This window comes from Dermochelys coriacea, chromosome 23 (genome assembly GCF_009764565.3).
Source record: "Dermochelys coriacea isolate rDerCor1 chromosome 23, rDerCor1.pri.v4, whole genome shotgun sequence".
Lineage (NCBI taxonomy): Eukaryota > Metazoa > Chordata > Testudines > Dermochelyidae > Dermochelys > Dermochelys coriacea.
In genome coordinates this window covers 12741291-12756260 of record NC_050090.1, presented here as the reverse complement: position 1 = coordinate 12756260, position 14970 = coordinate 12741291, and the positions used below count along the sequence as shown (strand labels likewise).

At 60.9% G+C, this 14970-nt stretch overlaps 1 protein-coding gene across 3 annotated transcripts; it reads left to right on the top strand.

The window, feature by feature from the left end:
- Positions 1-3376: 3376 nt before the first annotated feature.
- Positions 3377-13839, top strand: CCDC106 (coiled-coil domain containing 106). Of its 3 annotated transcripts, none has more exons than XM_038381156.2 (7): positions 3377-3435; positions 6555-6619; positions 8116-8213; positions 8670-8777; positions 9192-9368; positions 9784-9984; positions 10610-13839. In XM_038381156.2, the coding sequence occupies exons 1-7, from the start codon at positions 3379-3381 to the stop codon at positions 10924-10926; spliced, it is 1023 nt and encodes a 340-aa protein (XP_038237084.1). In that variant the 5' UTR covers positions 3377-3378; the 3' UTR covers positions 10927-13839. The 3 variants fall into 3 exon arrangements, with proteins under 3 accessions (XP_038237084.1, XP_038237085.2, XP_043357143.1); XM_038381157.2 differs by lacking the exon at positions 3377-3435 and adding an exon at positions 4678-4970; XM_043501208.1 differs by lacking the exon at positions 3377-3435 and adding an exon at positions 4857-4974.
- The last annotated feature ends 1131 nt before the right edge of the window (positions 13840-14970 follow it).

The following is a 14970-nucleotide window of genomic DNA, read 5'->3' as shown; positions in this document are numbered from 1 at the left end:
AAAGGTTCCAGAACAATCAGGAACCTTCTGGAGACAATTAAGACAGGCTGATTAGAACAATCAAGAAGCTGCTAGAATCAATTAAGGAAGGCTAATCAGGGCACCTGGGTTTTAAAAAGGAGCTCACTTCAGTTCATGGTGTGCGTGTGAGGAGCTGGGAGCAAGAGGCACTAGGAGCTGAGAGTGAGAACGCGGACTGTTGGAGGACTGAGGTGTACAAGCATTGTCAGGCCCCAGGAGGAAGGTCCTATGGTGAGGATAAAGAAGGTGTTGGGAGGAGGCCATGGGGAAGTAGCCCAGGGAGTTGTAGCTGTCGCACAGCTGTTCCAGGAGGCTCTCTACACAGCTGCATTCCACATGGCCCTGGGCTGGAACCCGGAGTAGAGGGCGGACCCGGGTTCCCCCCAAACCTCCCAACTCCTGATCCAACACCGGAGGAGTTGTCCTGGACTGTGGGTTCAGAAAAATGGCCAAGCTGAGGGCTGTTGTGAAGCTCCAAGGCGAGTAAATCTGCCAATAAGCGCAAGACCCACCAAGGTAGAGCAGGAACTTTGTCACAATAGATAGAGGGGGTGGCTGAGGATGGATAGATAGGCTGATTTTGTGCCTTTTGAACTTTTCCATGCCCTTCATTTTACATTGTGCATTGGCAAGAACTTTATCCCTTTCAACCTTGAAGACGGCTCTTGGGTGCTGAAAACCATCCCCTATCCCCTAGCCACTGAGACCCGGGCCTGGCACCGATGGAATCTAGTCATAATGTAAGCACATCCTGTATTAGTTGACGGCGCATTTCATCCCCAGACCTCCAAGCCCTTTAGATGGTCAGACTAGTATTGTTACGCTCTGGTATGCAAATGGAGAAACTGAGGCAGGGAACAGCAGAGGGGCTGACCCAGCCGGCCACCGGCAGAGGAAGGAATGAGAAATCAGGCATGCTGAGCCTACCGATAACCCCGACCATTTAAAGATGGCAACAGTAGGAAGGAAAAAAAACGATACATCAATGAAAAACATATTGTGGGTTAAAAAAATGACCAAAAGAATCCCATGTTCCCTCCCCTGAAAAATGACCAGTAGATTTTGTCAAAATCGCCAACAATTTTCCCACCACGGTTGGCTGTCCCAAGCGGCGGGATTTGCTGCAGCTCCCCACATCATCGGAAATGGAAGGTTCACTTGGCGATGTGTGGTGGGAGGAAGGCCCTGACCCCGGGGGAAACCTCAGCCTCTGGTTTAATTCTGCACGCTCGCGTCAGGGTTGAGGGATGGTGCTGCGCATGGAGTGACGCCGGAGAGTTAATAAATCAGTCACCTTGCTGAGCCCTAGGCCAGCTCATCCACACACCGCCCAACACTTTACAGAAGATTGTGAGCCCCGGTCTAGAGATGGGGAAACTGAGGCATGGGGAAGAGACATGCCCAAAGTCATCCCCCAGGAAACAGAAATGCTGATGCCCAGTCCACTCCTCTAACCATCAGATGCTGCTCCTCTCCCAAAGCTGGGGATACAACCCAGAAGTCCTGGCTCTCCACCCTAACCACTAGCCCCGACTCCCTCCCAGAGCTGGGGATAGAACCCAGGAGTCCTGGCTCTCCACCCTAACCACTAGCCCCGACTCCCTCCCAGAGCTGGGGATAGAACCCAGGAGTCCTGGCTCCCCACCCCCTGCTCTAACCACTAGACCCCACTCCCCTCCCAGAGCTGGAGATAAAGCCCAGGAGTCCTGAATCTTTTATAACAGCTTAGCTTCTACCAACACCAGGCTGAGATCCACCTGCCCTGAGAGCCTCGTGAGCTGCTGGGGAATCTCCTCCAGCCAGGAGCACTATAGGGGGCAGGACACAGATGGGGGAGCGTGGTTTTGATTGTAGCCATTGGTGCAGCATGGCTCTCTCTGAAACACAGAGCTGGACCCAGCCCCTCCAGTGGCAGGGAACACACACACACACACTTTTCAGCCCTACTGATTTATTCCTGGCGAGATGGGGGCCTCTGGCTGTCAGACAGGGGAACTAGGGACCCCCCACCCCTTTACCCCACCCCTTTATCCGCTCCCTGACTAATGAGGGCTAACTGGTCTCCTTGGGGCAGCATTTAAATACAGAGGCTTGGCCTTGGAACTACAGAAGGTGCTGAAAAGGGTGGCAGAATTTGTGAGGAGTTTGAGGCCCCAATTGTACATGCACTTGCAAGTGACTCTGAACCCCCTTATACCCAGCCCCGTGCCCCACTCCAGAGGGGCCACATCCCAGCTCCGGGAGAGGAGGTCCCCAGATAACAAACCCCAGCACGAGCTGATGCAAGGTGGCAGGGCGGGGGCTGGATATCTGGTGCGGGGGCTGGAGGGGGAATTGGGGGTCACTGTTCTTTGCGGGTCACATGACCGGTCTAACCCGCCGGGATAAGTGGCAGGTGGCGGATTCCCCGGCTCTATATTTAGTGGCTAAGGACGGGTTGGGATGGCACATTTGTCTGCTCAGCGCCGCTGCGGGGCCTGTACTGGCAGGTCTGGAATCCCTGCCCCTGGCCCCACCACCGCTGTCTTCTGCCGCCTCTTGGTATAAAGTAGTCCCTACAAAAACTCTTTACAAAGGCATCTATTTCCCCACTCCCTGGGCAGGGAATGGGGCCTTTCCCCACTAGGGACTGGCCCCAGGGTGGCTCAGGGGGGCGGGGAATGGGGCTCAGGGCCTTTCTCCTCTAGAGGGTGCTGGCTCCCATCTGGCTCCAGGGTGGGGACTGGCTGGCTCAGGGGGTCCCTCACCACGAAGCCATCATGAGCGGCATCATGAGTGACTCAACTGGCCAGCAAAATGGAGAGTCCCCCACTGGGGTCCCCCAGGGCAGTGGGGAGGGGCTGCCTGTGTGTGTGTGTGTGGGGGGGGGGTCTTGCCTTTGCATGGCTGGTGTGCTCCAGAGAGATATTGAGGGATTGTGCTTTGGGGGCTAGCAGGGGGCTGCAGGTTAGGAGTGAGGGGGCACTGGCAGAGCTGTGGGGGGAGCCCAGGGCTGGGCTGGCAGGGGCTGCAGGTCGGGAGTGAGGGGCACCGGCAGGGCTGCTCCCTAAATAATCTCACACTTTGCAGATGCTCCCTAACTCCCAGCTAGGGGCACCTCCCCCCATTTTCCCTTTGAAGGGTGGCAGACAGCTGAGACCCCCCCGAGGGAGAAGCTGGGGGATATTAACTCACTGAGCGTGACAGCAGCCCCTGCCCTCCAGCCATGAGCCCCCCCCATCCTTTCTGATCCGTCTCCCTTCGCCTCCCATCCGGCTGGGGAACTGCGCCTCGCTCCCTGACAGTGTGGCTGGGCGGGGCGGGAGCCTGAAGGGGCCGTCGCTGAAGAGTCGCGCTTTTCCAGTGGCGGAAAGTAACATGGGAAGCGGGGAAGAAGTGAGAAACAGCCCGTGTGGACGGATAGAGGATCGCCCGGTTAGATGGGGTTGGGGATGGATGGACCAATCATAGAATATCAGGGTTGGAAGGGACCTCAGGATGATAGATAGAGCTGGGGTGGCTGATGGAAGGGGCTGGGGTGGATGGATGATGGAAGGGGTTTGGGGGTGGCTGATGGAGGGGGTTGGGGTGGCTGATGGAGGGGGTTTGGGGGTGGCTGATGGAGAGGGTTGAGGGATGGATGATGGAGTGGGCTGGGGGAGGGATGATGGAAGGAGTTTGGGGTTGGCTGATGGAGGGGGTTGGGGTGGTTGATGGAGGGGGATGGGGGATGGATGATGGAGTGGGCTGGGGAAGGGATGATGAAGGGGATTGGGGTGGATGGATGATGGCGGGGCCTGGGGGAGAGATGATGGAAGGGGTTGGAGTGGATGGATGGATGATGGAGGGAGTTGGGGTGGCTGATGGAGAGAGTGTGAGGGTGGCTGATGGAGGGGGTTGAGGGATGGATGATGGAGTGGGCTGGGGAGGGATGATGGAGGGAGTTTGGGGTTGGCTGATGGAGGGGGTTGGGGTGGATGGATGATGGAGGGGGTTAGGGGAGGGATGATGGAGGGGGTTGTGTTGGGGTGGATTGATGGATGATGGAGGGGGTTGGGGTGGCTGATGGAGGGAGTTGAGGGATGGATGATGGCGGGGGGTTTGGGAGTGGTTGATGGAGAGGGATAGGGGGATGATTGAAGGGATTTGGGGATAGCTAATGGAGGGGTTGGGGTAGATGGATGATAGAGGGGGTTGGGGATGGCGGATGGAGGGATTGGGGGTGGCTGATGGATGGGGTTGGGGATGGCGGATGAAGGGATTTGGGGGTAGCTGATGGAGGGGGTTTGGGGTTGGCAGATGGAAGGGGATGGGGAGGGATGATGGAAGGGATTTGGGGGTAGCTGATGGAGGGGTTGGGTAGATGCATGATGGAGGGGGTTGGGGTGGCTGATGGAGGGGGTTGAGGGACGGACGATGGAGGGGATTTGGGATTGGCTGATGTAGGGGGTTGGGGTGGATGGTTGATGGAGGGGGTTGGGGTGGATGGTTGATGAAGGGGGCTGGGGGAGGGATGATGGAGGGGGTTGGGGTGGATGGATGGATGGATGATGGAGGGGGTTAGGGGAGGGCAGATGGAGGGATTTGGAGGTGGCTGATGGATGGGGTTGGGGATGGCAGATGGAGGGATTCGGGGGTAGCTGATGGAGGGGGTTTGGGGGTGGCTGATGGCTGTGCCTGGTGAGGTTAGAGGGGTGTCTATGGAGGTGTCTGGGTCCCTCTCTCTCCAAGCCTCTTACTCCCCCCGTCAGTCCCCCCAGGGGAAGTTGCTGGGGGAGAGGCTGAGCCCTAGTGGGGTGTGTGTCTCTCCCGCCGCTCCCTCTGGCACAGCCCACCCCCACGCGTGTCTCTGCCCTGCGTGCGTGGGCGATCCCCCCCGGCGGCGCTTTGCAGACGCTCCCTGGCTCTGCCAGGGGAGGGGGGGGGCTGGCTTTGCAGCCTGGTTGCTGGGGGTTCGCGTGCAGACCTGGGTGAGTGGGGATGGGGGGGGGGGTTGTTCTCTGCAGACCCCAGACCCCGCCGGGAACCCCCGTGCACCGTCTCCCTTTGCAGCGCCCCCGATCCCCCCCAGCCCTGGGGCCAGGGGGGAAAGTCTTTTTGCTGAGGGTCTATTTTGTATCCATTTTAGGGGGGTAGGGGTGGGGGTGGATGGGGGATACTACGTATCCCCCCCGGCTTTGCGTCCGGCCCCATCTCCTTTGCAACCCCCCCGCGGCAATCCGGACTGGGAGCAGCCGAGTTATTACAGCTTCACAGCAAAACACCCAGCGGCGGGGGGAGGGGAACAGAAGCCATTTTTAGGGCGATTTCCCCGCATTTTGGGGCGCTCGACGGAATCGGGAGGGGGGAGGGCTGGGACCAGGAGTTTAGACGAGGGTGGGCGGGGGTTATAGTCGATCTGAAAGTTTGGGGAGCAATGGGGGACCCAGGATCTGATGTACAGGACTGGGGGGATGTGGGGGCCCTTGGCTTTTATGTACAGGACTGGGGGGATGTGGGGGGCCCTGGATTTTATGTACAGGACTAGGGGGTTCAGGCGGGCCCTAGATCTGAGGTACAGGACTGGGGGATTCTAGGGGGTGCCTGGATCTGATGTACAGGACGGAGGGGCTGTGGCGGGCCCTGGGTCTTATGTACAGGACTGGGGTGGCTAGGAGTGGGGGCTGGATCTGATGGACAGGACTGGGGGGTTATGGGGGCTGGATCTGATATACAGGACTGGTGAGCCCTGGATATGATGTACAGGACTGGGGGGATTTAGGGGGTCCTGGATCTGATGTACAGGACTGGAGGGTTATGGGGGGCCCTGGATTTGATGTACAGGACTTCGGGGCTATGGGGTCTTGAATTTTGGGTGGGGGGCATGGGACTGAAGAAACACTGGGGGTGTTTGTAGTAGGAGGGGCTGTGATGTTGGCTGCTTCAAGGTGGAAATGCCCATCCCCCATGTCCTAAAATTCTTGCTGATCTCTGGGGGTCCAGGTGTGGGGGGGATAGGGAAGTTGGGGGGTTCTGGACAATGTGGGTGGTCAAGGCCAGGAGTCCTTGGCAATGTGTGTTGTTACATGTGTGACTCTGCTAGCTGAGATTACGCATGCTCATCCATGTCTCATAGCACCCATAGTGTGTGTTGGAGGGGGTTATCCTCCAGCTTAGGGGGCTAGGGTGCCTGGAGCTATTGCCTCTCCTCCTGGGAAGTTTACTGCTGACTAGGTGTTGAACTAAGGAGTAGAACCCAGCCTCCCCACTCCCCACTGTAACCACTGAACCCCACTCCCCTTCCAGAGCCAGGGATAGAACCCAGGAGTCCTGGCTCCCAGTCCCCCGTCCTCTAACCACTAGAGCTTACTTCCCTCTCAGAGCTAGGAATAGAACTCAGGAGTCCTGACCCCCAGCCCTCCCCTTCCTTTCACGAATCCCCACAAAGTGGCTTTGCTCCTGGCCTTGCCCTCTGATCCCATGCAGCAGTGTCTGCATGGCTCAGCAAGTGGCAGGTTCGAGTCCTGCTCCCGGAGAAGCAGCCTGACCACGTGCATCTCTTCTCCCTCCTCCAGGGCTGGCCGGTGGGTGGCGCAGGACGGGTTCGGAGCTGGGCTGCCCCACGGCCTGTCCGTCTCAGGTAGGTCCCTGGCTGGCTGGCGGGGAGGGTCCAAGGGCAGTTCCCACCGGGACTATGAGGGATCACTCTCAAGCAACCTCAGCCTCTCCCAGCACAGCGCCTGTTGTGGGGAGCCAGGCTGTGCCTGCCCCCTTGGATCTCCCCAAGTCTGGTGGGTGATTGGCACCTGGTTCTGGGCATAGCCAGCCTGAGGCAGCTACTGTAGCTCTGGGGCATGGTGGGTTCAGATGGGGGAGGCCCTGAGGGGCTGTGGGTACTGCCTGTCCCAGGAGGCTATGGGTAGGGTCTTTCTGGGGTTATGGGTAACAACTGACCTGGGTGGCTATGGGTCCGGGCTTTCTGGGGTTATGGATGGCAGCTGTCCCGGGGGGTTATGCGTAACGGCTGCCCCGGAGGGTTGTGGGTAGGGGCTCTCTAGGGCAGGTAGTGGTTGCCCCGCGGGGCTATAGATAGCTGCAGCCCCTGGGGGTTATGGGTAAGAGCTGTCCCGGGATGGGGGCGGGGGTGGTTATGGGTAGCAGTTGCCTGTGGGGGACTATGGGCGGAGGCTGCCCCGGGGGGCTATGGGCAGCGGCTGCCCCAGGGGGTTATGGGTGGGGGCTGCCCCGGGGGTTGTAAGTAGGGACTCTCTAGAGCAAGTAGTGGTTGCCCCAGGGGGCTATGGGCGGGGGCTGCCCCAGGGGGCTATGGGCAGCAGCTGCCCTGGGGGGTTACGGGTGGGGGCTGCCCCAGGGGGTTGTAGGTAGGAGCTCTCTAGAGCAATTAGTGGTTGCCCCAGGGGGCTATGGGTGGGGGCTGCCCCAGGATGCTATGGGTAGTGGGTGCCCCAGAGGGTTATGGGTGGGGGCTGCCCCGGGGGTTGTAAGTAGGAGCTCTCTAGAGCAAGTAGTGGTTGCCCCGGGGGATTACGGGTGGCGGCTGCCCCGGGGGGTTACGGGTGGCGGCTGCCCCGGGGGGTTACGGGTGGCGGCTGCCCCGGGGGGTTACGGGTGGCGGCTGCCCCGGGGGGTTACGGGTGGCGGTTGCCCCGGGGGATTACGGGTGGCGGCTGCCCCGGGGGGTTACGGGTGGCGGTTGCCCCGGGGGATTACGGGTGGCGGCTGCCCTGGGGGGTTACGGGTGGCAGCTGCCCCGGGGGGTTACGGGTGGCGGCTGCTCCGGGGGGTTATGGGTGGCGGCAGGGCTGGCTCCAGGCACCAGCGAACCAAGCAGGTGCCTGGGGTGGCAAACGTAAAGGGGCGGCAGGACGTCGGGCTCTGGAGCGGCAATCCGCCCTCAGCGGCGGCGGGAATTCAGTGGCGGGGACTCTTCTTCGGTCGCACCATCACTCCGCCTCCGTGTGGGGGGCCAGGTTTTTTGGTTTTTTTGCCGCTTGCGTCAGCAAAAACGCTGGAGCCAGCCCTGGGTAGCGGGTGGCCCAGGGGGTTATGGGTGGCGGTTCTCTGGGGCGGGTAGTGGCTGCCCGGGGTTAAAACCTCCCTTCTCTCTCTCGCCAGCGTCCCTGTGCGGTGCCCAGAGGGCAGCCAGGGGCCCGCCAGGCCGGGGCGCCAGGACGGAAGGAAAATGACCGAGAGGAATAACCGGAGGCGGACGAGTACGTAGGGCGCATGCAGCAGGGGGTGCCCCGGAGCCAAGCCCCCATAGAGCTGGGGAGCATTAGGGATGAGAGGGGGGTATTGGGGACGGGCACATCAGAGCTGGGGCTCAGGGGAAGGGACTTCTGGGGGTGAAAGGGAGCTGGGGCATGTCAAAGCTGAGGGGGTATCTGTGGGGGAGGAGCAGGGGAACCGGTTGGGGATATGATCGGGGCGGAGGAGCAGTGGCTTGCAGTCAGGTTTTGGGGTGACCTTTCTCTGGGGATAGGGGAGTCCCAGGGTATGGAGGGGGGGTTGTTGTGGGGAGGGGTCCTTGCCCTGTTGGAGTAGGGGCTGGGCCGGGCCTGTCGAGGGGGGGGTCCAGCCTGTGCGGGGGGGTGTGGCAGGGGCTCCGGGGGGCTTTCCCATGTGGAGGGCTGCTTCTGGGGTCCCCCATGACACGTCTCTCCCTGCAGTGAAGAAGGACGATGAGGCCTACGAGATCTCCATCCCCTTCGAGGAGACACCCCATCTAGAGCCCCAGATCTTCTACAGCCTCAGCCCCCCCCAGAGCAACTTTGAAGGTAGCCCCCCCCTGCACCGCAGACCCCCCGCACCTCTACCCCATGCCCCCACCCCCAGAGACTCCCCTGTACCCTCACTCCCAGGGGAGCAGGGAGATGGGAGGTGTTAGGTTTGGATGGGGGTTCAGTTGGGATGTGGGGTGGAATCCAGGCCTGGAGGGCTTATTTTTTTGGGGGGGGGCTGGGGAAGGAGGAGAGCCTGGGGGGCCAGGGAAGAGAGGAGGGGACATAGTGGTGGGGGGAGGCCACCAGGGGCAGTGGGGCCCTGTCAGTGGGTTGAGTGGCAGGTGGGGTGGAGCCAGTGAGGGTCAGGGCTCTGTCGGGGGGATGGGGAAAAGTCCCATTTCGGATGGGGGAGTTCCGGGGGGGTCAGGTGGTGCTCCCTGCCCATGCCACTCCCCCCAACCCCTGCAGAGCTGCCGGAGCCGCCCCCGCCTGCCCTGGCGCTGATGAGCAGCATGAAGACCCAGCTGCACATGGCCCTGGAGCGCAACTCCTGGCTGCAGAAGCGCATCGAGGACCTGGAGGAGGAGCGGGACTTTCTGCGCTGCCAGCTTGACAAATTCATCTCCTCCGCCAAGGTGGACGCCGGTGAGCGGGGCAGGACTCCTGGGTCCCTTTCCTGGCAGTGGGAGGGGAGTGGTTAGAACATGGGGGGGCTGAGAGCCAGGACTCCTGGGTTCCTTCCCCAGCTCTGGGTCCCTTTGCCCCCGTGCAGTGACTTTAGGAGCCCGAGGGGGCGTTGGGGCACTAGATGGGGGAACAGCCCCCGTGTCCCCATTTCCCCCGATCCCAGGCCCCACCTCCCCGCTCTAGAGGGGCAGCTCCCTGGGCAGCAGGTGTGGTAGGGCTTTTATCCTGCCCATGGGCAGCCCCTAGGGGGTGCCGTATCTCCCAACCAGCAGCCAGAAGAGCTTGGGCGGGGGTCGGTTCACTGACATGGCGGGGTGGGGGGGGTGGCGGCTCCGTTGAAGTGCATGCTGGGACCCAGTCTCTGCCCCCCCAGAGGATCACTGCCGCAGCAAGCAGCCCCCGCGGCGGGCGGAGGCGGCTGAGAGCCGGCCTGGCGAGGCCACGGACAACGAGAGCCTGGCATCCTCACTCAGTGCTGCCTCGGAGCAGGGTGGCTCTGCCGAGCGGAAGAAGCAGAAGGGGGGGGTGAGCCGGCGGCGCTTCGGCAAACCCAAGGCCCGTGAGCGCCAGCGAGGTGAGCGGGGGCCTTCAGGGGGCACTGCCCTGGCCCACTTGGGCAGCAGGGCTAGTGTCCCACCCCGGCCAGCCCTCGGGGGAGGAAGAGAGCCGTGGGGTGGGGTGTGGGGAGGAGAGAGCTGTGGGGGCTGTGTGGAGTAGAGTGGGGAGCAGGGAAGAGACAGGATTTGGCTTTAGGGTGTGGTGTAGGGAGGAGGGTGTTGGGTCAGCATGTGCCATGGGGTGCGGAGCTGGGAGGAGGCAGGGGTGTGTGGGGAGGAAGGGGCTGTGGGGGGTGTGGGGAGGGGCATGTGTCATGGGGTGGGGAAGAGGGAGGAGGCAGGAGGCTGTGGGGTGCGGTGTGGGGAAGAAGAGGGGTCTAGCGTGGGTGGGGTGGAGCGCCATGTCGGGGGAGGACTCACTGGGAGGGGCTATGGGAGGTGGGAGGCTTTGGGGTGGGGGCAGGTCCTCCTGAGGGGGCTGCGGGGGAGTCTGTGTCGAAGGAAAGGAATGAAGAGGCTCTTCTCTCCTTGGCCTTTCTGCCCCCCTCCTTTCCTCTGCCCGCTGTCCCCCTCCATCCCTCCCCGCCGCCATCTCCCCGTTCCTTCCCTTCCTTCTTGCTCTTGCCGCGGCCCGCCCGACAGTCAAGGATGCCGACGGGGTCCTATGCCGCTACAAGAAGATCCTCAACACCTTCCAGAAGCTGAAGAGCATGAGCCGGGCCTTCGAGCACCACCGGGTGGATCGCAACACGGTGGCGCTGACCACGCCCATCGCCGAGCTGCTCATTGTGGCACCTGAGAAGCTGGCTGAGGTGGGCGAGTTTGACCCATCCAAGGAGCGGCTGCTGGAGTACTCGCGCCGCTGCTTCCTGGCGCTGGACGACGAGACCCTCAAGAAGGTGCAGGCCCTCAAGAAGAGCAAGCTGCTGCTGCCCATCACCTACCGCTTCAAGCGGTGATGGGGCCCCCTGCTGCCCCCCCACCCTGGGACCCATCACCCTGCAAACCGCCCTATCCCACTGCCGCCACCAGTGCTGCCCCCTGGGACGCCCTCAAGCCACCCTATCCCACGGCTGATACCAACGCTGCCCACAGGACCCCCTTGGACCACCGCATCCCACCCCTAACACCAACACTGCCTGCCCCCTGGGATTCGTCATCCTGACCACTGGCCTATCCCACAGCTGACGCCAACACTGCCCCTGGGATCCCTGTAAACCACCCTATCCCACTCTGCCGCCAACACTGACCCCCCAGGACTCCCTTGAACTGGCCTACCCCACTGCTGATGCCAACACTGCTCCCAGGATCCCCTTGGACCGCCCTGTCCCACGGCTGACACTAACACTGCCCCCTGGGACTCCCTCAAACCACCCTATCCCCCCTCGACACCAATGCTGCCCTGGGACCCCTCAAACCGTCCTATCCCACTTCTCCCACCAATGCCGCCCCCATCCCCTGGGATCTGTCACCCCGTGAATTGGCCTATTCCCACTCTGTCCTGTAGGACTCCCTTGAACTGGCCTATCTCACCAATGCTGCCCCCATCCCACAGCATCTGTCATCCCACGAACCTGCCTATGACACTGCTAACACCAAACAGTGCCCCCTGGGACTCCCTCAAACCAGCCTATTCCACCACTGACACAAACGCCACCCCCCTGGGGCCCCTCGAAACACCCTATCCCATGGCTGACACAAATACGTAGCCAATCCCTGCTGCCCATCACCTCAAGCAGTGATAGGACACCCCTCCTCCCTCCACAAAAACACTACTGCCCCCCTGGGGCACCCCCTCCCACAGCTATTGCCCCCCAGATCACCTCTTGCTCCAAGCAATGATAGGACTAGGACCCTATCCCCACACTGCTGCCCATCACCTATCACTTCTGGGAGTAATGTGACATCCCACCCCCACTGCATGTGATCCCACCCCTCCCACCATTGCCCCTCGTACCAACCTCCTGGTACTGCTGCTCACCCGCTATTGCTTCAAACAATGGTGGGACCCGGCCCTGCTACCATCGAATGCCGCACTTCTGCCACTTCAGCTTGCTCCTTCGCCTGTCCCATCCCTCTGCCAGTGCCCTCTGCCTGTGATCTGCAACCACCCTTGCCAAATCTCTCCATGCCGCCACGTGATGAATGGCTTCATTCCTTCCTCTTTCTGTGCACACCATCTGCTGGTCTCAGCACAGCTGACCCAGGACACCTGGGTTCTCTCCCCGGCTCTGGGACAGGAGTGGAGTCTATTGGTTAGAGTAGGGGGGTTGGGGGGGCCAGGATTCCTGGGTTCTATTTACCCTCTCTGGGGCCTTGGGGAAATTCCATTTTTCCTCCACACTGGCAGAGCGGGGATCTCTCCCCTTTCCCGAGGCTGAGTGAGTGGTGGGGCAGAGCAAGGCGTGGGTGTCAGTTCTGGGAAGGGGCTGGGCCCCCCACTCCTGGCCCAGGTCTGCCCATGAGAGCAGCTGAACTGCTGGGCCATTGGGGAGGTTGGCATTGGGGCGTGGCTCTTCGAGGCCCATTCCCACATCCCTGTCCTGGGGTAGGAGGGCTGTGCTAGCCGGGGCTGGGCTGGTGCTAGCCGGGGGGCTAGCGCAAGGGGCCATGAGCTGGGTGCTTTCTTGTGGCTCAAGGGGTTCTCGTGACATGGGTGGGGCGGGGCTGGCTGGACCAGACTCCGGGAGTCGGGTCAGGTACGAAAATGCCCAGGTCTCCTGCCCGTGAGGTCAGTCTGGCTCTGCTGTGGGAATGGGCCATGGGAGGGGGAGGAGGGCCGGTCCCACGGCGGGAGCTGGCACTGTAGGAAGGGGTGGGGTCAGGTTGGGAAACTATTTAACCCTCTTGGGCTCGGGTCGACTTCTGGCTTAAAAATGAGGCCTGAACAGACCACTATGACTCAGCGGGGTGGAGGGTGGGACATGGGGCCTTTCTCTTCTTGAGGGCGCCTGCTCTGATCTGAACCCCATGGACTGGCTGGCTCAAGGGGGTTGGGAATGGGAAACGGCGCCTGTCCCCTCTAGGGGACGCCAGCTCCCATCTGGCCGGGCAGGGACTGACTGGCTCACTCAGGGGAGTGGGGAATGGGGTACGGGGCCTGTCCGCTCGAGGGGGCACTAGCTTTGATCATGACCAAGCTTGTCAATTTCACCCCTAAGTTCTACAGTCCTGTTAAAGTTATGGGGCAGAGCGGGGACAGTAGCGCTGAGCTGATTGGCCAAACAGACTGCAGGGGGTTGTGCTGATTGGTTAATAGCTGCCCGGGCTATGTCTCCAACTTGGGGTCCTGATTCTGGACCCAACCTGCCTGCCTTGCCCTGAACTGCCCCCTTTGATCCGTTCCACATACAGATGCCTTCCCCCCCAACCGTCCCATATTGCTTAGACACCAAACCTGACCCCCATGCTTCCCACCCTCCCCACACCCTGCTCCATTGCCTGCAGACACTGCCCTCTCCTCAGCAGGGCAGGAGCACCCCCTCCCATGCCAACGGCAATCTGGGGTTCCTACTCCGTCTGCCCCGGCCTGGCAGCAATGGAAGCTCCAGATAGGGTCCTCCATCCCGCCCCACTCACGGGGGTTGTCATTGATTCACTTCGCTCCCTGTTTTCGGGGGTGATTTCCCCTCCCCCCACTGCGGCTCTGAGCCACCAGGCCTGTATGTGTGTGTGAGTGCAAGGGGCTGTACGCGGCAGCGTGGCCGGGACGTCCCTTTTTATTCAGTGTAACAAACTCTCTTCTCCACTGTGCCTGTTCTTTCATGCCCTCTCTATGTTTAAAAAAAAAAAGAGAAAAGAAAAAAAATCTACAAAAAAAATCAATTTATTAATAGAATTTAAATTAAAAAAAGATGAAAATTTGGAATAAATCAAGGCCTGAGTCTCATTTAATTATCAAAACCTTTTGTTTCCCTTGGGCCTAAGAATACCTGCCTCTGGGGTAGGATGGGGTGCGGGGGCTGTTTATACAGGAACCCCTTGCCCTGTGTGGAAATGCAACCACCTCTGGGGTAGGGGTCTCTATACAGGAACCCCTCACATGGGGCTGAGATGTGGCCCCTCTCAGGTGGGGCATGGGGGCTGTTTATACAGGGATCCCTCACCCGATGATAGACAGGGCCCCTCTGGGGCAGGAGCTGTTAAGATGGGGACCCCTCACCTGGCACTGAGATGTGGCCCCTCTGGGGTCAGGTGCAGGGCTGTTTTTACAGGGACCCCATGCCTGGCACAGAGAGGGCCCATGGGTGTGATCTTGTGCAAAGCCGGCACAATACCAGGCTAGATGGGTGCATCGGTCTGATCCTTTGTCCCTAAGGGGCACTATCGGCCCACCCTCCCCTTGTGGGGCCAGTGGAGCAGAGGGGAGAGAGGCCCACTGAAAGGGGCTGGAGCAAAGATTAACTGAGGCTGTGAGCACGCAGGGCATGGGTGGGCCCAGACCATCCCTGACCAGGGATGCTCTACACCCACCTTCCCCTTTCTGTGCCGTGACCCAGAATCCCCTCTGGAGCTCAGGAACCCCCCACCTATCCCAGGGGAGTTCTCCAGCCCCTTGGATTCTGTCCTTAGGGTGAAACGCTGGTATTTCGGAGTGGGTGGCTGAATCCATCCTACATGGAAGGAGGAAGGGCGGGGTCATACTGAACAGAGCTCCTGGGTTCTCTTCCCAGCTCTGGGAGTGAGGGCTATTGGTTAGAACAGGGGAGGGCTGGGAGCCAGGACTCCTGCGTTCTCTCACCAGGGGAGCAGGGTCTAGTGGGTAGAGTAGGGGGCTGGGGAGTCAGGACTCCTGGGTTCTCTCCCCAGCTCTGGGAGAGGAATGGGGTGTAGTGGGCTTGTCATGATTTTGTGGCCCCAGGGCTTATTAATTACAGGCATCTGGGACCAGTTATTCCCCTGTTCTTCCTTACACTTGGGGCAGGGTCTGCCTCCTCCGTGCCATTCAGACAGCACCTGGCGCGAAAGGGCCCAGCAAGAACGCTCGACTCCACCGCCTCTTG